General features: G+C 37.7%; 1 protein-coding gene across 2 annotated transcripts in view; it reads left to right on the top strand.

The window, feature by feature from the left end:
* DNAAF4 (dynein axonemal assembly factor 4) overlaps positions 1-23,626 on the top strand; it is a 69,933-nt gene that overhangs the window by 20,970 nt on the left and 25,337 nt on the right. For both annotated transcript variants that reach the window (XM_025295628.2, XM_006074927.3), the window contains exon 4: positions 17,019-17,250. In XM_025295628.2, coding sequence (XP_025151413.2) covers positions 17,019-17,250 — 232 coding nt within the window. The remainder of the gene's footprint in view (positions 1-17,018; positions 17,251-23,626) is intronic.

Below are 23,626 nucleotides of genomic sequence, written 5' to 3'. Positions count from 1 at the left end.
AAATTAATCCTTTGTCAATTGTTTCATTTGCTATTATTTTCTCCGATCTGATGGTTGTCTTTTCACCTTGCCTATAGTTTCCTTTGCTGTGCAAAAGCTTTTAAGTTTAATCAGGTCCCACTTGTTTACTTTAGTTTTTATTTCCATTACTCTAAGAGGTGGGTCATAGAGGATCTTGCTTTGATTTATGTCATCAAGTGTTCTGCCTCTGTTTTCCTCTAAGAGTTTTATAGTTTCTGGTCTTATATTTAGGTCTTTAATCCATTTTGAGTGTATCCTTTTGTGTGGTGTTAGGAAGTGTTCTAATTTCATTCTTTTACATGTAGCTGTCCCATTTTCCCAACACCATTTATTAAAGAGGCTGTTTTTGCCCATTGTATATTCTTGCTTCCTTTGTCAAAAACAAGGTACCCATATGTGCATGGGTTTATTTCTGGGCTTTCTATCTTGTTCCATTGGTCTATATTTCTGTTTTTGTGCCAGTACCATACTGTCTTGATGACTGTTGCTTTGTAGTATAATCTGAAGTCAGGATGATTCCTCCAGCTCCATTCTTCTTTCTCAAGACTGCTTTGGCTATTCAGGGTCTTTTGTGTTTCCATATGAATTGTGAAATTTTTTGTTCCAGTTCTGTGAAAGATGCCATTGGTAATTTGATAGGGATTGCATTGAATCTGTAGACTGTGTTTGGTAGTACAGTCATTTTCATGATATCGATTCTTCCTACCCGGGAACATGGAATATATCTCCATCTGTTTGTGTTGTCTTTGATTTCTTTCATCAGTGTCTTAAAATTTTCTGTATACAGTTCTTTTGTATCCTTATTTAAGTTTATTCCTAGTTATTTAATTGTTTTTGTTGCAATGGTGAATGGGATTGATTCCTTAATTTCTCTATCTGATTTTTCATTGTTAGTGTATAGAAATGCAAATGATTTTTGTGTATTGATTTTGTATCCTGCAACTTTGCTAAGTTAACTGATCAGCTGTAGTAATTTTCTGATACTATCTTTAGGGTTTTCTATGTACAGTATCTTGTCATCTGCAGACAGTGAGAGCTTTACTACTTCTTTTCTGATCTGGATTCCTTTTATTTCTTTTTCTTCTCTGATTGCGGTAGCTAGGACTTCCAGAACTATGTTGAATAGTAGTGGTGAAAGTGGACACCCTTGTCTTGTTCCTGATCTTAGAGGGAATGCTGTCAGTTTTACACCATTGAGAATAATGTTTGCTGTAGGCTTATCATATATGGCCTTTACTATGTTGAGGCAGGTTCTTTCTATGCCCATTTTTTGAAGAGTTTAATCATAAATGGGTGCTGAATTTTGTCAAAGGCTTTTTTCTGTAACTACTGAGGTTATCATATAGTTTTTATCTTTTAATTTGTTAATATGGTGTATCACATAGGTTGATTTGTGTATATTGAAGAATCCTTGCATCCCTGGAATAAACCCAACTTGATCATGGTGTATGAGCTTTTTGATGTGTTGCTGAATTCTGTTTGCTAAAATTTTGTTGAGGATTTTTGCGTCTATGTTCATCAGTGATATTGGCCTATAGTTCTCTTTTTTGTGTTCTTTGTCTGGTTTTGGTATCAGGGTGATGGTGGCCTTGTACAATGAGTTTGGAAATGTTTCTTCCTCTTCAATTTTTTGAAAGAGTTTTAGAAGGATAGGCATTAGCTCTTCTCTAAATGTTTGATAGAATTCTCTTGTGAAGCCATCTGGTCCTGGGCTTTTGTTTTTTGGGAGATTTTTGTTCACAGCTTCAATTTCAGTTCTTGTAATTGGGTTGTTCTGGTCCTCCTCCTGTGTGTTCTTGCCTCCAATGTCCACAGCTATTAGAACTAGTGTGTTTTCTTTTGCGGGAGCTCTCAATGTCCTTTTATATATTCCATAGACACAGAGTCTGCCTAGTTGATCATGTGGATTTAATCTTCAGCTTGTACAGCTGGTGGGAAGGTTTTGGGTCTTCTTCCTTAGCCCCACTGCCCCTGGGTTTCAATTGTGGTTTTATCTCCTCTTCTGCATGTGGGTCGTCCACTGGGGTTTGCTACTGAGGCTGCCCTGGAGGACTGGGGTCTGCTCCTGTGAGGGCCAGGTGTGGAGGTGGTGCAGCTGCTTGGGTCGCAGGGGTTCTGGCAGCACCAGGTGCTCAGGGGAGTTGGTGGCTAGGGCAGCAGAAAATATAGTGCTTTCGAAGGGTATGGCAACCAGTATTGGCCAATATGCTCCAGTATTCTTGCCTGGAGAATCTCCCTGACAGAGAAGCCTGACAGGCCACAGTCTACAGGGTCACAAAGAGCTGGACGTTACCAAAGCGACCCTGTGTGCATAGACGCAAGACATTTTTTGCCTGTGGCAGCTCTTCCCCAGTGAGAGTTGAGCATGAAGGTGGCACAGCTGCTTGGCTTCAGAGACCCTGGTGGTACCTAGTGTGCTGGGAAATGGACTACCTTCGCCACAGGAGTTACGGCCATATCAGTGTCTTTTTTTAAGCCTCTTGTAGCTGGCAATCAGAAGGCCTTTTTGGCCAGTCTCTCCGTAGCTCTGCCATTCAGACACTTAGAGGGTTCCCTCGCCTTGTGTCCTTCTCTGTTTGGCACACCAGGCACATAGCGGGGCCCCCCTTGCTGGGCCCTACTCTGTAAATTGTGCATCAGGCACTTAAAGGACACCCTGGATGGGGTCCTACTCTGTAGTTCAGTGCGGCTAGTGTTTGATGGGCCAGCCTCTCTATTGTTCTGCTGTCGATGCTGGTGTGTGGGGAGAGAGAGGCTATGGTGATGGCTCCACCCACTATGCGTGACTCAGCAGCAATATGTCGCCTTGCTTCCATGGCTGCCCGGCTTTCCTCCACAGGCATTTCCCACCACAGTCTCCTCCCTCACATCCCCTCTATCCGTCTCTCTGCAGTCAACAGCAGCCCTCGACCTGGGATTGCTCCACAATCCCTAAACTCCAGCTGCCAGCTGCTGCGCCTTCCAGGGGACCTATGTCCCTGTCTGCCGCAAGGACTATCTGATTGTCATAACATTTAGGCTGCCACAGATCAGCTGTTTCACTCCCAGCCTTAAATGTCTCTCCTCTGACTCAGACAGTTGCCCCACTGTGGGGATCGGACCCCTGCTTCAGTTCCCCCACCCGCTGAGGGCAGGTCCAGTCCTACTAACACTCCTGTTTTCCCCACTAGTTCCTTCCTCCTACCGAGTTTTGCGTGGTTCTATATATTCTTTTCCGCTGGTCAGGTACTCCTGTCTGCTCTCAGCTGGTGTTCTGCATGCACTTCTGTGTCTGAAGGTGTATTCCTGATGTATCTGTGGAGAGAAATGTACTCCACGTCCACCTCCTCCTCCGCCATCTTGTTCTCTCTGTGTTTTTGTTGTTGAGTTGTAAGAGTTCTTTACATATTCCAGATACTAGGCCTTCATTAATGACTTTCAGATACTTTCTTCTATTTTGTAGATTGTTTTTTCACTTTGATAGTATCCTTCTTTGGTAGTATCTTTTGTACACAAAGTTTCTTTTTTTAATATATATATTTATTTTTGGCTGTGCTGGGTCTTTGTTGCTGACTGGGCTTTGCTCTAGTCGTGGCTAGCAGGGGCTTCACTCTAGTTGCAGTGTGTGGCTTCTCACTGTGGTGGCTTCTCTTGTGGCGCACAGGCTCTGGGGGGCGCCGGCTTCGGTAGTTGCCACGCAGGGTCAGTAGTTGCGGTTCCTGGGCTCTAGAGCACAGGCTTAATAGTTGTGGCACACAGGCTTAGTTGCTCTGTGGCATGTTGGGATATTCCCAGACCAGGGGTTGAACGTTGTCTCCTGCGTTGTCAGGCAGATTCTTTACCATTGAGTCACCAGGGAAGCCTCATGAAAGGTTTAAATTTAAAGGCCAATATGTTTATTTTTTTTCCTTTTGTTGCTCATTCTTCTGGTGGCAGTCATATCTAAAAATCTGTTGCCAAATCCAAAGTCATGAACATTTACCCTATGTGTTCTAAGAATTTTATGTTTTTACTCCTTATATTTAGATTGTTGTTCCATTTTAAGCTAATTTTTGTATATGGTGTGCAGTATGGGTCCTGTTTCTTTCTTTGGCTGGTGGATATTCAGTTGTTCTAGCACCATTTGTTAAAAAGCCTATTCTTGTCCTCTTTGAAAGGTTTTGGTAACCTTATCAAAAACCTGTCTGTGCATAGATGTGTAGATTTATTTCTGGACTCTCAATTTTATTCCATTGGTCTGTGTGTCTGTCCTTATGTCAGTACCACACTTTCTTTTTTTAATTAATTAATTTTACTTAATCTGTTTGACTGTCGGGTCTTAGTCGTGGCACGCAGGACCTTTTGCTGCAGCGCCCAACTCTCGGGTCGTGGCACGCAGCGTCAGTAGTTGCGGTGCGTTGGTTTAGTTGCTCCATGCGTGTGGGATCCTAGTTCCCTGACCAGGGATTGAACCCAAGTCCCCTGCATTGCAAGGCAGATTCTTAACCAGTGGACCACCAGGTAAACCCAATACCACACTTTCTTCATTACTGGAGCTTTGTAAATAATATATTTTGAAATTGAGAAATATGAGCCTTCCAGCTTTGTATTTTTGGTTATTCTGGGTCCCTTGTAGTTACTACATTTGAATCTGAAGAAAGACTTCTATTTCAGTTAATATTATACCATATCTATGTGTTTTCTGACAATTTGAAAAGGCCTTTACATGAAATCTTATTTTTATAATTTAAAAAGTATAGAAAATGAATGGGGAGTAAGATTTCTTGTAATTTTCTCTTTTGTTTTTTGTATTTTTATGTTTTTCTAATAATAAACATTTATTTTTCCTAATAAGAAAACATTTATTTTTGAAAACAGAACAATGCTTATCTTCCTGTGATTATTTTTAGACTTTTAATTTCTTTTTGTTCTAACAGGAATTTACTAAAACTCTATGTACATCTACCAATTTCCAAACATATGAAAAATTAACTGTAGCCATTAGCATGGTATCATGAGAAAAAGCAGTATCTTTGACTGTCTTTCTTATATTTACACTTTGTCAAGTCTACTGACTTACTTCCTTTTTGTGTAAGCATATCTCAAATTCACAGAGTCTGTGCAGAAATAAAATGTCAGCAATTATATATATGTCCACTTTTTTGTTTACTGCAGGCTTTTTCATCTTTTCCAGAGGTGTGGTTAAAATCTTTTTTTTTTTTTTTTTTTTTCATTTCATTTGTCCTGTTGCCCCATGAGCTTAGAGAAAGTCTGTGGTCAGTTTTTCAGACCTGTTACAACTTGAGCGCAGGACAGTTGGTCTTCTTGTGCGCCTTTCCCCGGGTCCCTGAATCTAGACCCTAGTGAGCTTTTTGGAAGTTACTGAAGGTTTGTAAGTAGATAATTTTAGGACAGTAATTTTTTTAATGCTCTATGTATGGAGTCAGTTGCCCATATTTTATAGAGTTACGTTTGAAAACCAGTTGAGTTGTTAGTGGCTAAGTATATGTATTATGGAAAAGAGATGGTTGGTGTAAGGTCATGCATTCATAATACTGATTAGGGTGTTTGTTAGCTTTGAAAAGAACAGAGTGTGGAAGAAGAAATACTTTGGTTTCAGAAAGAAGTTGAAAGAATTTAAGATGTTGATGGTTTCCATCATCTCAACAGCAAGGTCTTTTGAACCAGAAGTAGCTTAGCTCAATAGGACACCTCCAAAAAGAAATTGTTTGCAAAAGTCTGTTATAAGAGATGAATAAAGTTACTATTGAGCAGCAAGGATAAGGTAAAGAGTAGGGTACAGGAGTAAGATATTAACTAATTTCCATTAGTCAAAATCTGGTTTAAAAAACTAAATTTTACTTCTGTTCCTCCATTCTGTCAGTTTTGCTCCTTGAAGCTGAAGGCTAGTTTAATAGAAGCATTTTAGCATATATAACATTAAATATATCAGTACTGTATCTCTGTGTAGTAAACCCGGGTACTGACTTCAGGATGATTTCTTCAACAGTAAGCCAAAGCTGGATCTTGTAAAGATACCAGCAAATCATGATAAGACTGTAAAGTCATATAGTGTAATACCAAAGAATTTCTATCAAGTAATAACTTCTCTTCAAGGAGAGATAGAGCTAACACTTTAGTAAGAGTTTACTTTTATCTTTGTGTGCTTAGTCACTAAGTTGTGTGTGACTCTTTGTGACCCCCTGGACTGGGATTCTCTGTCCATGGGATGTTCCAGGCAAGAATACTAGAGTGGATTGCCATTTCCTCCTCCAGGGGATCTTCCCAACCCAGGGATCAAACTGGCATCTCCTGTGTCTTTTGCATAGGCAGGCAGATTCTTTACCACTGAACCACCTGGGAAGCCATCCTTATCTACACATGGAGTTTCCAAGGCACTTACAAATTCTTATGCTTTGTATGAAAGTCCAGATTTCAGTTTAGTTAAGTAAACTGAAAGGTAGAATCCCTACGTCCAAATTTGCCGGTGAGTTAAATAAGTTCCTCTCAGTTTTACTGAGTTTTGACTTTTCACTTTGTGAATTATTTAGCCTTTGGTTCTTCTTACAGCTCTCACTGATGTCTTCGGGCCACGTTTGGCCTATCTGAAAATCTGCCAAAGGGAAAAGAAAATGTCCTAGTCTGCTTGGGTTGCCATAACAGACCAATAGCAAAAACACAGACTGTGCAGCTTAGGTAACAGAAATTTATTTTTACACTTCTGGAAGCTGGGAAGTTCAATATCTGGCTTCAGGTCAATTCATTTTCTGATGAGACCTCTCTATCTTGCTTGCAGCTGGCTGTGTCCCTACATGATGGACACAGAGAGAGTGTCATTTCTTATAAAGACAATAATCGTAGTGAATCAAGGCTCTACCCTTATCACCTCATTTAATATTAATTTCCTCCTTGTAATTGTAAGCCTTACCTCCAAATATTGCTTCATTGAGTGACTGTTAGGGTTTCAACACACAAATTTGGGGGAACATGATTCAGTTTTTAGGGAAAAGAGAACTGAAGTGAACATCAATTTTATTATGTTTTAGCTTTGACTGAACATATCTCACATGCTAGTAAAGTAATGCTCAAAATTCTCCAAGCCAGGCTTCAGCAGTACATGAACTGTGAACTTCCAGATGTTCAAGCTGGTTTACAAAAGGCAAAGGAACCAGAGATCAAATTGCCAACATCCGCTGGATCATCGAAAAAACAAGAGAGTTCCAGAAAAACATCTATTTCTGCTTTATTGACTATGCCAAAGCCTTTGACTGTGTGGATCCCAATAAACTGTGGAAAATTCTGAAAGATATGGGAATACCAGACCACCTGACATGCCTCTTGAGAAACCTATATGCAGGTCAGGAAGCAACAGTTAAAAATGGACATGGAAGAACAGACTGGTTCCAAATAGGAAAAGGAGTACATCAAGGCTGTGTATTGTCACCCTGCTTATTTAACTTCTATGCAGAGTACATCATGAGAAACGCTGGGCTGGAAGCAGCACAAGCTGGAATCAAGATTGCTGGGAGAAATATGAATAACCTCAGTCAGCTATGCAGATGACACCACCTTTATGGCAGAAAGTGAAGAGGAACTCAAAAGCCTCTTGATGAAAGTGAAAGAGGAGAGTGAAAAAGTTGGCTTAAAGCTCAACATGCAGAAAACGAAGATCATGGCATCTGGTCCTATCACTTCATGGGAAATAGATGGGGAAACAGTGGAAACAGTGGCTGACTTTATTTTTTGGGGCTCCAAAATCACTGCAGATGGTGATTGCAGCCATGAAATTAAAAGATGCTTACTCCTTGGAAGGAGGGTTATGACCAACCTAGATAGCATATTGAAAAGCAGAGATAGTACTTTGTCAACAAAGGTCTGTCTAGTCAAGGTTATGGTTTTCCCAGTAGTCACGTATGGATGTGAGAGTTGGACTGTGAAGAAAGCTGAGTGCTGAAGAATTGATGCTTTTGAAGTGTAGTGTTGGAGAAGACTCTTGAGAGTCCCTTGAACTGCAAGGAGATCCAACCAGTCCATTCTAAAGGAGATCAGTCCTGGGATTTCTTTGGAAGGAATGATGCTAAAGCTGAAACTCCAGTACTTTGGCCACCTCATGCGAAGAGTTGACTTACTGGAAACAACTCTGATGCTGGAGGGACTGGGGGCAGGAAGAGAAGGGGACTACAGGATGAGATGGCTGGATGGCATCATGGACTCAATGGAGGTGAGTTTGTGTGAACTCCGGGAGTTTGTGATGGACAGGGAGGCCTGACGTGCTGCAATTCATGGGGTCGCAAAGAGTTGGACACGACTGAGTGACTGAACTGAATTGAACTTGCTGAAAAAAACGAACAAAAACCATGTAGTTGAACATCAAAAGATTACTGCTTGTCACAAGAAACAGACATCTCAAGTTAATGTTTTTAGTGCTTTTCTCTGTATGGAAAGATGCTTGATAATGTGCTTATTGAAATTATTCCTTTGAAATGCTTGTCAACTGTCTAGGGCCAGTATTCTGCCCCACTGGTGCATCTGCAGTGACTGATGGCTTGATGGTGGACAACATTGTTTATTACCAGAACGACAGTCAATGTTCTTTGTTGACAAAGATAATAAAGCTTAAAGATACTCTTAGGCATTTTTGCATGTTTTTTTCCCATTATCGCCCTTTACATTTTAAGCAGTTATTTTAAATTCCATGCCTAATAATTCTTACATCTGTGTTGTATCTGATACTGGTTCTAATTATTGCTTGTTTCTTTGCAATATGCTTTTACTTAACTTTTGGCATGCCTTACAATTTTGTTGTTGTTAGACACTAGTCATATTGTATCAGGTAATAGAAACTAAGGTTAATAGGACTTTAGTGAGTAAATTTGTTTACTGTAACAGATTTGGGGTTTTGTTTAATGTTAGCTGTGTTAGCTGTGCAGGTATAGGTATTAGAGGCTTCAAATTCCTCTAGTGGGTTTTTTTTTTCCAGTTCTCTTTTGAATCTTGGATTTTTGGCTTCTCTATCTACTCATCCTCAGAGAGAGCCTTTGTCATACAGCTCTTTCTTCTGTGATCAAGTGTCATTATCCTGGAACCCTGTTGGTGTGGTAGTAAATTGTAAGGGAGTGGAAATATTCTATCATCTTTCCATCAAATCCTAGTCTTTTCATGGGTCTGTATCTTGGTTGTGTGATCTTTTTACACGTGTTCTTCCAGTGATACAGCTTTTCTCCCCTGGCCCTCATTTTCTTCCTGGCTGCATTGTTCCTGTCTATTTTCCTGAAGCCTGACAGCTAACTGTGTTTTTTTTTTTCTCCCTTCAGGTGGGACAGGAAGTCTGGGGAGGACAGGAGTGGGAGGAATTCCCTTCTCCCAGTGCAGATAAGGGACTTCAGCTTTGACTGGTTGCTTTCTCCTGGAGAGTCGATCTTTGTTATGGAGAATGCTTTGGATATTTCTGTATGTCACAATGATTATTTTTTAAAATTCTTTTTGTAAGGATAATTGCTCTACAGTATTGTGTGGCTTCTTCCATACAACAGTGTGAATCAGCCATAAGTACACATATATCCCTTCCGTCTTGAACCTCCTCCCACCCCCCATACCATCCCATCCCTTTCGGTTGTCACAGAGTACTGCGTTGAGCTTCCTGTGTTATATGTCAGCTTCCCATTAGCTATCTATTTCATTAATACGTATGATACGGTATATGTTTTAATGCTCCTCTCTCAATTCGTCCACCCTCTCCTCCCCTCTGCCTCACTGTGTCCAAAATCTCTGTCTGTGTTTGCATCTCTGTTCCTGCCCTGCAGATAGGTTCATTGGTACCATTTTTCCAGATTCCATATATATGCATTAATATGCGGTATTTGTTTTCCTCTTTCTGACTTACTTCACTCTGTATAGCAGGCTCTCAATGATTATTCTTCTCTACCTTCTTCCAGAGTTCTTATTCAGATCTTAGTCATGGTAATCTAGTGGGGTTTCTGATGTTAAAGCTCATAAAAATATGGGGTCACCCTCTAAGACTGTGGCTCCCCAGAGTTTCTCACTGCCGTGCTGGGCCACACTCAGACTCCAGCATTTTGTCAAAGTTACTGTTTAAGTGTTTTTGCCAGCTTATAGCTCCAGTTGCTTCTGGAAAATACAAGCAGATCTTTGTGTCTTTCTGGATACACTTGTGTCTCTGGGTTTCACAGTAGCAGTTTTCTCTGTGACTTACTTCTCTGATGGGTCCAAAAAGCTTTGTTTTTAGTGTATCCATCTTTTTCTGTTATAAGGATAGGAATAACAACTTTTTAGCATGTCAGAATGGAAGCTGGAGCTCCTTTGTTGACCTTTTAGCTTTATATATATATGTGTGTGTATGTGTGTGTATGTATACATACTCTATATAAATATAATTTTTATGATATGGATATAAATTTTAGGTTATTCAAGTTTTTAATGGTTGCCATATGCACCTTTAGCTTATCACAATCTATGATCTACTTCAGTTTAACACTGACTCAGTTCCAGTAAGTTTGCTTTATACTGCTTCATTTGGTCTGTTTATTTTAGGCTATTATTGCCATTCATGAATAGGTATATGTATATGGATTTTATAAATAAACAATATGTGTTATAATTTTACTTTAAAAATTATTTTTTTTTAAATCTCAAGTTTTCAAAGAAAGAGAAGAAAAGCAATCAAATACTGTGTTTTAAAAAATTTTAATGGATAAAACATAAATAACATAAAATTTACCATTTTAACCATTTATATAGTTCAGTCACATTACATACATTCACATTGTTTTGCACCATCACCAACCATCCATTTCCAGAACTTTTTTTATTTTCCCAAACTGAAACTCTGTACCCATTAAATAATAACTTCCCATTCCCCATTTCCCTAAGCCCCTAGCAAGCAGCTGTTTATTTTGTCTCTGTGAATTTGACTCCTGTAGGTGTCTCATGTAAGTGGAATCATACTATATTTGTCCTTTTGTGCCTGGCTTATTTCACTTAGCATAATGTCCTCAGAGTTCACCTACTTTTTAGCATGTATCAGAATTTTCTTCCTTTTAAATCTGAAAAATGTTCTGTTAGTATGTATATACCACATTTTGTTTATCCATTTGAATTGTCTTTTATACTTACCCATATATTTACCATTTCCCATATTCTTCATTCCCACTTACAGATCTGAGTTAGTGTTTAGCATCATTTCCTTTCAGCCTGAAGAATCTTCTTTAGTACATCTTATTGGGCAGGTCTGTGACAAATAGTTTCTCTCAGTTTTCATATATCTTGGAATGTGCTTATTTCATCTTCATTTATGAAGAATGGTTTTGCAGGATCTAGAACTTGCAGTTTTAATTTCTGTCTGTCTGTGCTTTGAACAACAGGTCTTTCGCTGCTTTCTGTCCTCCATTGTTTCTAATGAAGATTCAGCCTTTAATTGTATTATTATTCCTCTGTACATGATGAGTCCTTTTTTTTGTCTCTGCTTTAAAGATTTTCCAGTTTTTGTTTGGTCTTTGTGTTAATTTAGTAGTTTGACTAAGCTTTATCTAGGTGTATCTCTTTGTATTTATTTTACTCTTGGTTGAAATTCTCTGAAAAGTGTAATGTTCTCATCAGATTTGAGAAGCTTTTGGTAGTTATTTCTTGATGTATTTTTAGTTGGAAACTACACATTTTAGTGGTTGGTAATTTAGTCATTAAGTTGTGTCCAACTGTTGCTACCCCATGGACTGTAGCCCACCAGGCTCCTCTGTCCATGGGATTTCCCAGGCAAGAATGCTGGAGTGGGTTGCCATTTTCTTCTCCAGGGGATCTTCCCAACCCAGGGATCAAACAGAGGTCTCCTGCATTGCAGGCAATCTCTTGCATTGCAGGTGGATTCTTTACGGACAGAGACACCAGGAAAGACATTTTCGTAGATTATAATAATTCTGAGTTCTAAAAAATTATTTATTGATTGATAGTTGTTTAGTTTTTTTTTTTTAATTTTATTTTATTTTTAAACTTTACATAATTGTATTAGTTTTGCCAAATATCAAAATGAATCCGCCACAGGTACACATGTGTTCCCCATCCTGAACCCTCCTCCCTCCCTCCCTCCCCACTCCATCCCTCTGGGTCGTCCCAGTGCACTAGCCCCAAGCATCCAGTATCGTGCATCGAACCTGGACTGGCAACTCGTTTCATACATGATATTTTACATGTTTCAATGCCATTCTCCCAAATCTTCCCACCCTTAGTTGTTTAGTTTTTAATAACTTGCCTGGACTTTAACTGTGGAGTCACACTAGACTCACTTGTGGTAAACAACTGCTGATGTTTCTGCTGAGTTTTCTCATTCTTATTTTTAATTTCTTATGTTTTTTTCCTTAAGTGTCTTCCCTGTGTCTGCATAGCTACTTGTTAGCTAATGACTTGGGCACAGGTGGTAAATACCTTCAGCCTGAAAGGTTTCTACCCCTATGCTGACTGGTCTGTATGTGGATTTGGGAATACATTCAAAGTTAGAGCAAGTTCTCAAGTATCCCTTGGTTTTGTTTTATGCCAGGCTTCCTCACGTATCCCCCAGTAATGCATCACTTTCTATTTAACCAGGGGTGTATGGTGAGTTTATTACAGACCTTCCATGGCTCTCTAATTTACATGCTCGCTCTTTTAATTTTCTGACTAGTCAAGCACTTACCCTAACCAGGACTTCAACCTCAGACCTCAGCTGCAAATTTTCCCTTTTCATTCCCAACCAAATTTACTACTTTTCTCCACCAAAGCCACAGGTTTTCACTACCCCACCCTGAAGTGAGTCCACTGTTTTTGCTAACAAAGCTGCCGGGTTTTGTTGTTGTTGTTGTTAGTTTCATGTTAGTGAAAATGTTGGTCTTGTCATCCTGGCTGGAGTGAGTGGTTGGAAGAAACCTTAGACAGAAGGGCAGAGCCTCTCACAGCTTTTAACTTGTGACATTAGCAGTTTCTCTGGAATCAACACTTATCAATTTGCAGGCTACCTTTGGTTAATTCCCACTGCCATGAATTGATTATTTTTGATAAATTTGTCTAGTTTTATACTTAATCTTTATGGATGAAAATTGCCAACCTCTTCATTCTTCCATAAAACCTGCATGTTTACTGCTGTGGATGAATTTCACATTTACTTATTACCAAAATTCCTAAGAATGCTGTTGGTATTTTGATTAGATTTAAATTGACTTATAAATTAATTTGCAGAATATCAGCATATTTAAGGCATTGAGGTTTTCTTCCAGGAATGTGGCATTTATCTCTCTTTATTCAGACTTACATTTTATATTCCTCAGCAAAATTATTTAGCTTACATATAGGGCTGGCTCATATTTTGTTAAGCTTATTCGTAGCATTATAAAAGCTTTTCTGGCAATTACTAATGAAATGACCTTTTTTTTTGTATTTACTGATTGTTGCCAGTTTGTAGGAAAGTTAGTTTTTATGAGTTTGTGTAAGTTGATCCTGTATGTGATTGCCTCTTTGAATCTTTTCATTCTGATGTGCTGTGCTTAGTCACTCAGTCGTGTCTGACTCTTTGTGACCCCATGAACTGTAGCCTGCCAGGCTCCTTCGTCCATGGGGACTCTCCAGGCAAGAATACTGGAGTGGGTTGCCATGCCCTCCTCCAGGGGATCTTCCCAACCCAGGGATTGAACCCAGGTCTCCTGCATTGCAGGCAGATTCTTTACTGTTTGAGTCATCAGGGAAGCCCAAGAATACTGACTGGAGTGGGTAGCCTGTCCCTTCTCCAGGGGATCTTCCCGACCCAGGAATTGAACTGGGGTGTCCTGCATTGCAGATGGTTTCTTTACCAGCTGAGCTACCAGGGAAGCCCTTTCATTCTAATAGTTTGTCAATTTATTATTTGTATTCTTTTAGGTAGCATATGATATTATTTGCAAATAATGATGGTTCTATCTCTGTATAGTCTATGTTTATAGTTCTTAAAGTTTTTAATTTTAAAAATATATTTATTGTAAAAATTCTGTAGTGTAGGTTATGCCCTCCAGGAAAATAGTAAAACAGTAGTCATATTGGCCTTAGGGACTTTACTGGAAATATTTCTAATGCTTCATCGTGAAGTATGATATTGTGTAACTCCTTTTATTGATCTAAAAAATATTTTTTTCAGTATAAACTAGTATATTGGCATGTACTGAGATCATATTATTTTTTTCTTTTGAGTGCCTAATATCATAAATAAGAAGCACCATATTTGATCAAGATGTATTATAATTTTAATATTTTCCTTGATTCATATTCCTAGATTTTATTATTTTTGCATTTTAATTCATAAATGAGATTGGTTTATAAAGAACATCGCCTTGATAAACCAGAGATTCATTCCAGATTGAAATAATTATAGGCTTCCCTTTCTTCAGGAATTTGGATTAGAAGCTGCTCATTATTCAGTTACTTACATTTGCTGTCTATATTAAACTCATATCCCAGACTGTATGGCATCCTTTTTTGAGCAGTACAAGGGACCTAAAATCCAGTTCTTCATGTAAGGTGATTATTTTTCTAGCTTTCTGAATTTTTCTGTTACCACACATTCCTCCTTTAAATGGTATGTTCCTCTGATTGCATTTTGTATAAAGTAAGACCATCAAGGATTATTTAATGTTTGTCAGTCTCTGTTTCTTTGCTGTATGGAGTCTCCCTTTTCTCTTTATCATAATCATAAGGTATTACCTTCTTCATGTTTTTCTTTTCATTCCAGTTCATTCTGTGACCTGTTCTTTGATGCCTTTTGTAATTATTCTTCTTCCTCATTAATCCCTGAAGACTACTTTTATGTTTGTGATACAGCCTATTATACATTATATACACATATGTATTTATAGTACATATACATGTGTGGCTACCCACACACTTATTTCCCTTAACCACATCTTGGCATAATAGAACTTTCTTGTTACTTTTGGTTGTAAGAACAGTCTTATTTTTGGTAATTGAGACTTAGTTTGTGCATTTATAACACTTTTAAAAATTTATTCTGCTTAACAGGGATTATGAGGGGTGAAGGTGTTCTGACTCTTCAGATACTTTTTCCTCCTTCCATGTGTTGGAGCAGAGAGGAAGGAGGGGGAAAAAGGCAAATATATTACTAAATGAGGGGAAGTTGTCATCATCCTTTAGGTTGTGGCTACCTATAGCTAATACTGACTGTTCATCATGACCTGTTGTGAGGCCTTTAAATGCTGGTTCATTGCCCTGTGCAGATTTCTCCTGGTCCAACCTGTTGACAGCTCCCTGCAGCTCTCTGAACCTAGGACATGTAGTAGTTAGCATCTTGTGTGCTTGGTTTAGGTCTTAGAAGCAATTCTAGGATTACAAGAAACTTTTGTTAGTAATCTATGAAATTTATTTTAATGTCAGTGTTTCACAGTTTAATAGGAAAAAAAAGTAGTCTCTAGAGGAGGGTATTAACTCATGCAAATATTTCTTTGGTACTTCACAGTTTTCATACTTGTAGTTTTAATTCCATATCCTAAAATAATTCAGCCTCTTATAAATTTCTTCCCAGCATGTCATTCTAGAGTTGTGTCAGATGTCCTATTTAAATGTAAATTAATTTAAATTTATATTAATGAAACCTAAATAAAATGAACAGTTCAGTCCCTCAGTCACGCTAGCTACATTTTCAGTGCTTCATTGGCCACAAGTGGCTAGTAGTACAGAACATTACTACCTCTGATAAAAGTTCTGTTAGACACTGCTTCTCTAGAGGATAGAGGTGAGAAATACTTGTTACCATAGGAAAGTTAGAAAAGTGGAGTTAACCATATATACTAACCAGTTACTCTGTTACACAGATTTTTTTTTTCTTGACCATATGAAGTTTGTGAAAGGGAGAAAAGTTGGCACACAACTGAGCAATGTATTGCTTTCAGATTCATCTGATATTTAGTTTTTCATGTGGAAATTTCAAATAACTTTACTGCAAACAAAGCTGGGAGAAGGCAATGGCACCCCACTCCAGTTCTCTTGCCTGGACAGTCCCATGGATGGAGGAGCCTGGTGGGCTGCAATCCATGGGGTCACTAAGAGTCGGACACGACTGAGCGACTTCACTTTCACTTCTCACTTTCATGCATTGGAGAAGGAAATGGCAACCCACTCCAGTGTTCTTGCCTGGAGAATCCCAGGGACGAGGAAGCCTGGTGGGCTGCCGTCTATGGGGTTGCACAGAGTCAGACACGACTGAAGTGACTTAGCAGCAGCAGCAGCAAACATAGTTGACAGCAGGGTTCAAAGTTCAAACATTTCCACCCACCAGAGACTAACTCCCTAGTTCCTGCTTTCTGTATCCCTTCTTATTATGTCCTCATTCCTCAGATGAAGGTCAGTGCAACTTCAGTCCTAAGACAGGAAAGACTGGCATTTTTGAAAGCCAAATGTTTGCGTATACATATTTGTGTATATGGAAGGGTTTTGAGACAAGTGACTTAACTTTCAGAATAACAAATTTTTCTTCTTTCTTTTTTTTTTAACCAAACTCTTACATATCATCTAATTGAATGTGTGCCTATATTTTACATACAAGTAAACTGAGGCTAGGGAAAGTTACTGCCCAAGAACATGTCAATGTGTGTGTGTTAGTCACTCACTCATGTCCGACCCTGTGACCACATGAATTGTAGCCTGCCAGACTCCTCTGCCCATGGAATTCTACAGGCAGGAATACTAGAGTGGGTTGCCATTCTCTTCTCCAGGGGATCTGCCTGACCCAGGGCTCAAACCTGGGTCTCCTGTGTTGCAGGCAGATTCTTTACCATCTGAGCTACCAGGGAAGCCTGAAACTAAGGTATGTGTTCAGTGACACCCAGATTGTTGAGCATTCTACTAAATCGTTTGCCTTTCCTATTTTAATTGTTTATGCATTGCTAACTATTGCTGCAGTTTTAATGACAAGTGTTTAGAGGTGAAAGTAACTAATTATTGTAATGAATTTTTTATTTTTTTAAAATGTTGCTTTTTATATGTTTTAAAGGATTTGGTAATTTTAATTTTTACAGATTGAAGAAGAAAAGAGGAAAAAAATAGAAGATATGAAAGAAAATGAACGGATAAAAGCAACTAAAGAATTGGAAGCCTGGAAAGAATGTCAAAGGAAAGCTGAAGAACTTAAAATAATTCAGAGAGAAGAAAAATTATATCATCAAGAAAAGCAAATGGAAGAAGAGAGAAAAAAATTAAAACATAAATGTCTTACTGGGAATTCAGCATCTAAAAATCTTGCTACAAAAGGTATGGTGATTAACAGTTTCTGGGAAAGTGAGTCATGTTAGTGAAGTATATATGTCATTGTGTGTGTGTGTGTGTGACAGAGAGAATCTGTCCACAGTATTAGGTCATTATTTTAGTATATGATGTACTACAATACAGAGAATAAGGTGAAAGACTTATTTCTTCCAGAAAGTAATTACGTTTTCATAATAAAATGAGCAAAGATTCAATATTGTTTTTACTCACATGCTTTCTTTAGACTTTTAGGCAAGTATTATCAATTATGTGTTTAACTCAGGTACAGTAAGACTTGGAGTGAATTAGCAGTACCAGGAACATTCATTTCTTTCTTTAGAGATAAGAAACTAGGAATTTCATTAAAAGGTCTTTTATTCATGTAACTCAGGAAAGCAAGTACTAATAAGCAGATTTAGTTGTAAACAGATAAGAACTCTGCTGGCTTTTGATTCTGGTATTTTCAAAAATAAGTGAGAGGACATTTTTCTTTATTGAAAACTAAGTTTGTTTTTATCTGATATTAGAATATTAAACTTTGTTTTGGGCTTATTTATATTTACTAAATGGAACATTTTGTAGTAAAATCTTACACAAGAGTAACTTCATATTTCTTGGGTGATTACTGTATGTCAGGTAATTTTATTGATTGTATCACTGTTTTCTCACAATAGCACTTGGAGTAAGTGCTGTTATTATTTTTTGTTTTATTTTGTTATTCGTATTTTAAAGGAAAAACATGTTTTGAAAGGATAAACAGCTACCCAGTAAGCAAACCTGTAGGATTTGAACTCAGATCTGTCTGAGTCTGAAACCTGTGTTCTTTTCAAAGGCTATAGGTCTTTACTACTATAACAGTGAGATCTAGCATGTTAAAAAGTCATTTATAGTGACTATTAAGCAATAGCCATTATTAAATTTATATATTTTTCATGGTTTAATATTGACATGCCAGTTAACTACTATGCTATCTCCTTTAATGCCATTTCAGCAAAATATTGATACAGCTAGAGAATTTGAAAACATTTCCTTCCAAATTTAAAATACTGCTAGACAAATTGATTGTTTTTAAATACTGTTGGAACACAAACATACTTTTATTGGTATGAGATATCCTGAAGGTGCTTAGAAAAAATTCATCCATGGATATAAGGGAAATTAAACATGGTAGAGGGAAAAAATACATGTCATCTTTTTTTTTAACTCTAGAAGTCTCCCCCCCCCCCCACCCCTTATTTCAGTTGTGTCATTACAGATGCCTGACAAATGTGGTTACTTTCTTCCATCTTGTTCATACATTTAACAGATATTTATTTACGGCATGTCTCCTCTGTGCTGAAAGTTATGGAATATACATTTATGACTAAACATGTGGCCAGTGCCTTCAAGGAACATATACTGTTATAGATACAAATATCTTCAGTTAGCTGGGATTTTACATAACTGCTTTAAAAAAATTCACAAATATCTCATTGGTCAATAAAGTTAGACCTCTTGAAGCGGGAAACTTGGCCGCTCCTAAAAAGTCTAATACTACTGTTTCAATGTCACTGTTAACTAAAAATGCTCATTTGATAGCATTTTTAACTATAGGAAGCATATTTTGGACAAGCTACTTTTGTAGTATATATAGAATACAGATGGCGTGGCAGGTACTGCAGCTTGCCTACTCACTGTGCACTCTCCTTTTCACTGATAGAATCATGACTTGGGGGTGGGGAACAGAAGAAATGTGTCCAGCTAAAAAAAGTTAATTCTGGGAAATTTGACTATTGGTTGGATATTTGAAGAAATCAATGAATAATTACATTTTTTAATTTACATGTGATAATGATATTATAGTTAGATTTATAAAGCCCTCATCTTGTAGAGGTGACTACTGAAATATTTATTGATTAAAAAATACAGTGTCTGAGGTTTGCTTCAAAATAGTGTGAAAGTGGATAGAGGTAATGATGAGTGGTGTTGGCCATGAGTTGATAATTGAAGTCATGTTATGAATGCATGATGGTGATTATTCTTTCCTGTCTACTTTTGTACATATTTGAAATTTTTTATTATAAAATGGAAAAAAATTAAGGATCAAACAGTTACTCATTTTTCAAAGTAATTTTAAATTAGTAAAAAAAAGAAAAAAGGAAAACAAAATTCACCTTCAGCTCCCTCAGACTCTCTTGTAGCCAAGTGACACGTGTATGTCACTTGTATATGCATGTCACTTGGGTGTATATGTATGTCACACACACACATATATATGTATGTACCTTGACACATGTGTGTCACTTGTCATACATATGTATGACATGTAGCCAAGTGACACCGCTCTGACTCTTGAAATAGAAATGTGCTAATGATTTATAGAAAAGTATTACTTTTCCAAGATAAGTGTCCCCAGTTCCTTTTTGCTTGCTTCTTTGCTTTTTCTACCTAAGATGAAGATCTATGCCAGGAAATGAATTAGCTATCATCTTGAGATCATTAAGAGGTAAGTCATACATTAAGAGTGATGGAACAGGGAAGAAGGAGCTTGCGACATTAATAACATTGGAGAGCTTATAAATCATGCTGGAGTATCTTTCTTCAAACTTGTTGAGAAAAACAAACCCATGTATGATTAAACCACTTTAATTGTGTTTGTTATTCATGTATCCTAGAGAATTTTGACTACTGGAAATGGCTAATGGAAGGCAAGGTTGATTTAGCCTTTGAAAATCATTTAGTATAGTTAACTAAATTAAAGGGAAAATGTGATTATTGCAATATTACAAAAAGGCGTTTGACAAAATCCAACACCCATTTGTAATAAAAATTGCTTAAAAAATTAGGACTAGAAACTTTCTTGATCTGGTAAGGGCCTTCTACACAAAAACCTATAGCAAACATCCTATTTACTGATGAAATAATGCATATTTTGCCCCTCAGGTTGAAGAGTAAGGCAAACATTTCTGTTTTTACTGCTTCATTCAGCATTATACTGGAGGTCCTAACTGCTGCATTAAGACAAGAGGGCACATTGGTGGTTGCCTGAGACCAGGAGCAAAAGGAAGGAATGAACTGCACAGAGCTATAGGGGGCTCTTAGAGATGATAGAAATTTTCTGTCTTGATTGTGATTTCATGAGTATGTACATCTATCAGAACTCATTTAATATGCTTTAAGTACAGTTATTGTACATGAATTATTTCTCAATAAAATTGGAAAAAATGTTTATTATTTTTAAGCATGAAAGCATCAAAGTGTATATGATTTCCTCAAATTCTTATTATTCCACAGTAGTGCTTAGGGCCAGGCATACTGAGGCCATCCCCCAAGTGGTTTCATTTGAGGGTCCTTGCCTTTATGTCTGTTTTTATAAGGGAAAGTGAAATCAATGAATGTTAATTCGTTACACAACTTTGGAAACTTCCTTGTCTTGTTAGGAAGAGCTTTGTTTAAAAGGGATAAACTCTTGAAGTCATTTACCAGTATCAGCCTGTTGTGTTGAACTAATTTTGCAGTGCTGAGCTATCTTATTTGCTAAGCTACTAAAAGCATTGTAGAGGGAAAGATGAGACTTCAGAGCATGTGGATTTTTCCATTCTCAACTTTATAGAGCTAGGTATTTCTAAAGGCAGGAGCAAGCATAAGTCTGGAGAAAATAAGGTTGGTTGAAAGTGTGTAAGACTTTGCTTACCAGTTCTCCTCCCCTACCACAGCAGACAGCTGGAGGTTTACTATCTCTACGGTTGAGTACACAATGAGATTCTCCTCTAAAAATACAGAGATTGAGTGAAAGTCTGCATTATGAAAATCTAAGTACTGATTCAAGAGATCCCTTCAAGTCCTATACTCTTTGCCATATGCATACATGAGCCCAGTGCATCTGGGATGCAGATTGAACAATTCCTTTACAGGGAAGCCAAAACCTTGCAAAAATCTTGTCATTTTTAATTGTCCAACTAATTCACCATGCTGAAGCTTATTCATCAACAATCTTCAGATTCATGTACACAACTTCCAGTCAGAATATTTATACTTAGCATTTTTAATATGAACAGATAGCCAAAACCAAACAGAAAAATATAACTTGGAACAACTAGGTATGAAACAAGTAGGAATGGAAGAAAACTTAAAAGGAACCATAATTAATGTCCTCAGAGAGATGAAAACATATTTTAACCTTGAACAAAAACAGAGGCTGTAATAAAGAATTTTCCATAAAAACAGTTTGGAAATTTAAAATGTATAAAACATTTGGTCAGATAGTTGAAATATAGTAAATTTTCCCCAGAAAATAGAAAAAAAAGACGAAGAGATTTTAGAATAGAAAAGATGGAACTTCTCTCATGGTCCCGTGGTAAAGAATCTGTCTTGCAATGCGGGGGACACGGGTTCAATCCCTGGTTGGGGAACTAAGATCCCCCATGCTGCAGAGCAGCTAAGCCTGGGCACTGCAGCTACTGAGCCCACATGCGCTGGAGCCTCTGTACCACCACTGGGTAACCTGCACGCTGCAACTGCTGGAGCCCACCTGCTCTGGAGCCTGCACTCTGCAAGTGCACAGTCCATGCTCCAGAATGAAATCTCCCACATAACACAGTGAAGGTCCTGGGTGCCACAACTAAGACCTGATGCAGCCAAATAACAATAAATAAACAGATAAATTAATGTAATTAAATAAAATAGAACAGATGAAACAACTGGAGTATACATCCACATTGTCCCAACATTCAAATAATAGAAGTATTAGGAAGAGAGAAGGGAGAAACAGTAAAGGAAATAATTTTTTTTTAAATCTTTTTTTAAATTTGGATATAACTGACTTATTATGTTTTAAGTGTACAATATAATGTTTTGATATATGTATATATTGTGAAATGATCACCACAGTAAATCTAGTAAATCTGTCCATCACCATACATATTTACAGTATTTTTTCTTATGAGAACTTCTAAGATTTACTAATATAAAGTACAGTGTATTAACTATAGTCATCAGGCTATACATTTCATTCCTAGGACTTGTTTATTTTATGACTAGAAGTTTGTACTTTTTGATCACCATCACCCATTTTGTCCACGTCCCAACCCCCGTCTCTGACAGCCACCAGTCTGCTCTCTGTAACTATGAGTTCCATTTTTTGTTGTCGATTCTACATGTAAGAAATAATTTAAAAATTTTTTAGTGAGGGGTTGTGGAGGGAGAAAGAAAGGAGGAGTTTGGGATTAACAGATACATACTACTATATGTAAAATACACACTCCAGTATTCTTGCCTGGATAATCCCATGGACAGAGAAGCCTGGTGGGCTATGTTCTATGGGTTTGCAAAAAGTCAGACACGACTGAAGCAATTTATCAGCAGCATTTGTAAAATAGAAAAACAGGGACCTGCTGTATAGCACAGGGAACTGTATTCAATGTCTTGTAGTAACCTATGATGTAAAAGAATCTGAAAAAATATGTATCTGTTCCTGCTGCTGCTGCTAAGTAACTTGAGTCATGTCCGACTTTGTGCGACCCCATAGACGGCAGCCCACCAGGCTCCCCCATCCCTGGGTTTCTCCAGGCAAGAACACTGGAGTGGGTTGCCATTTCCTTCTCCAATGCATGAAAGTGAAAAGTGAAAGGGAAGTCGCTCAGTCGTGTCATATTTGTTCCTAATACTATTTTATTTTTCCTTAATCAATCATTGCAGCATTTTGCAAATTTCATTAGTCTATTCCAAAAAGCGGTTTTGGATGTTATTGATTCTTTTATTCTTTATTTGTTTTCTAGTCCATTAATTCCTGTGTGTATTTTTATTTCGCTACTCCTAGTTTCTTTGAGGTTTCTCTGTTTTTTTATATACTTTGTTTGCATTAAGTTTTGAATCTTTTAATTCATGCATATGAAGTGTAATACATTCATTAAGTCTTGACATCTTGTTTTTCATTGTCATGTGGTTACAAATATTTTGCAAGCCATCATCATTTTTTTGGTCTCCAATTATTAGGGAGAATTGTTTTAAAGCAGAAATGATGCTTAGTTGTGGATGTATCTGGTATTAAAAGTATAGTCTGATGCTGTAAAGAACAGTATTACATAGGAACCTGGAATGTTAGGCCCATGAATCAAGGTAAGTTGAAACTGGTCAAGCAGAAGGTGGCAAGAGTGAACATTGACATCTTAGGAATCAGTGAACTCAAATGGATGGGAATGGGGGAATTTAATTCAGATGACCATTATACCTACTACTGTGGGCAAGAATCCCTTAGAAGAAATGGAGTAGCTCTCACGGTCAACAAAAAAGTCTAATATGCAGTACTGGGGTGCAATCTCAAAAACAACAGAAATGATCTTGGTTTGTTTCCATGGCAAACCATTCAGCATCACAGTAATCCAAGTCTATGCCCCAGCCACTA

The sequence above is a fragment of the Bubalus bubalis genome, chromosome 11 (assembly GCF_019923935.1).
Source record: "Bubalus bubalis isolate 160015118507 breed Murrah chromosome 11, NDDB_SH_1, whole genome shotgun sequence".
Taxonomy (NCBI): domain Eukaryota; kingdom Metazoa; phylum Chordata; class Mammalia; order Artiodactyla; family Bovidae; genus Bubalus; species Bubalus bubalis.
Note: the sequence above shows the minus strand (reverse complement) of the source record. Positions and strands in the feature narration are given on the sequence as shown.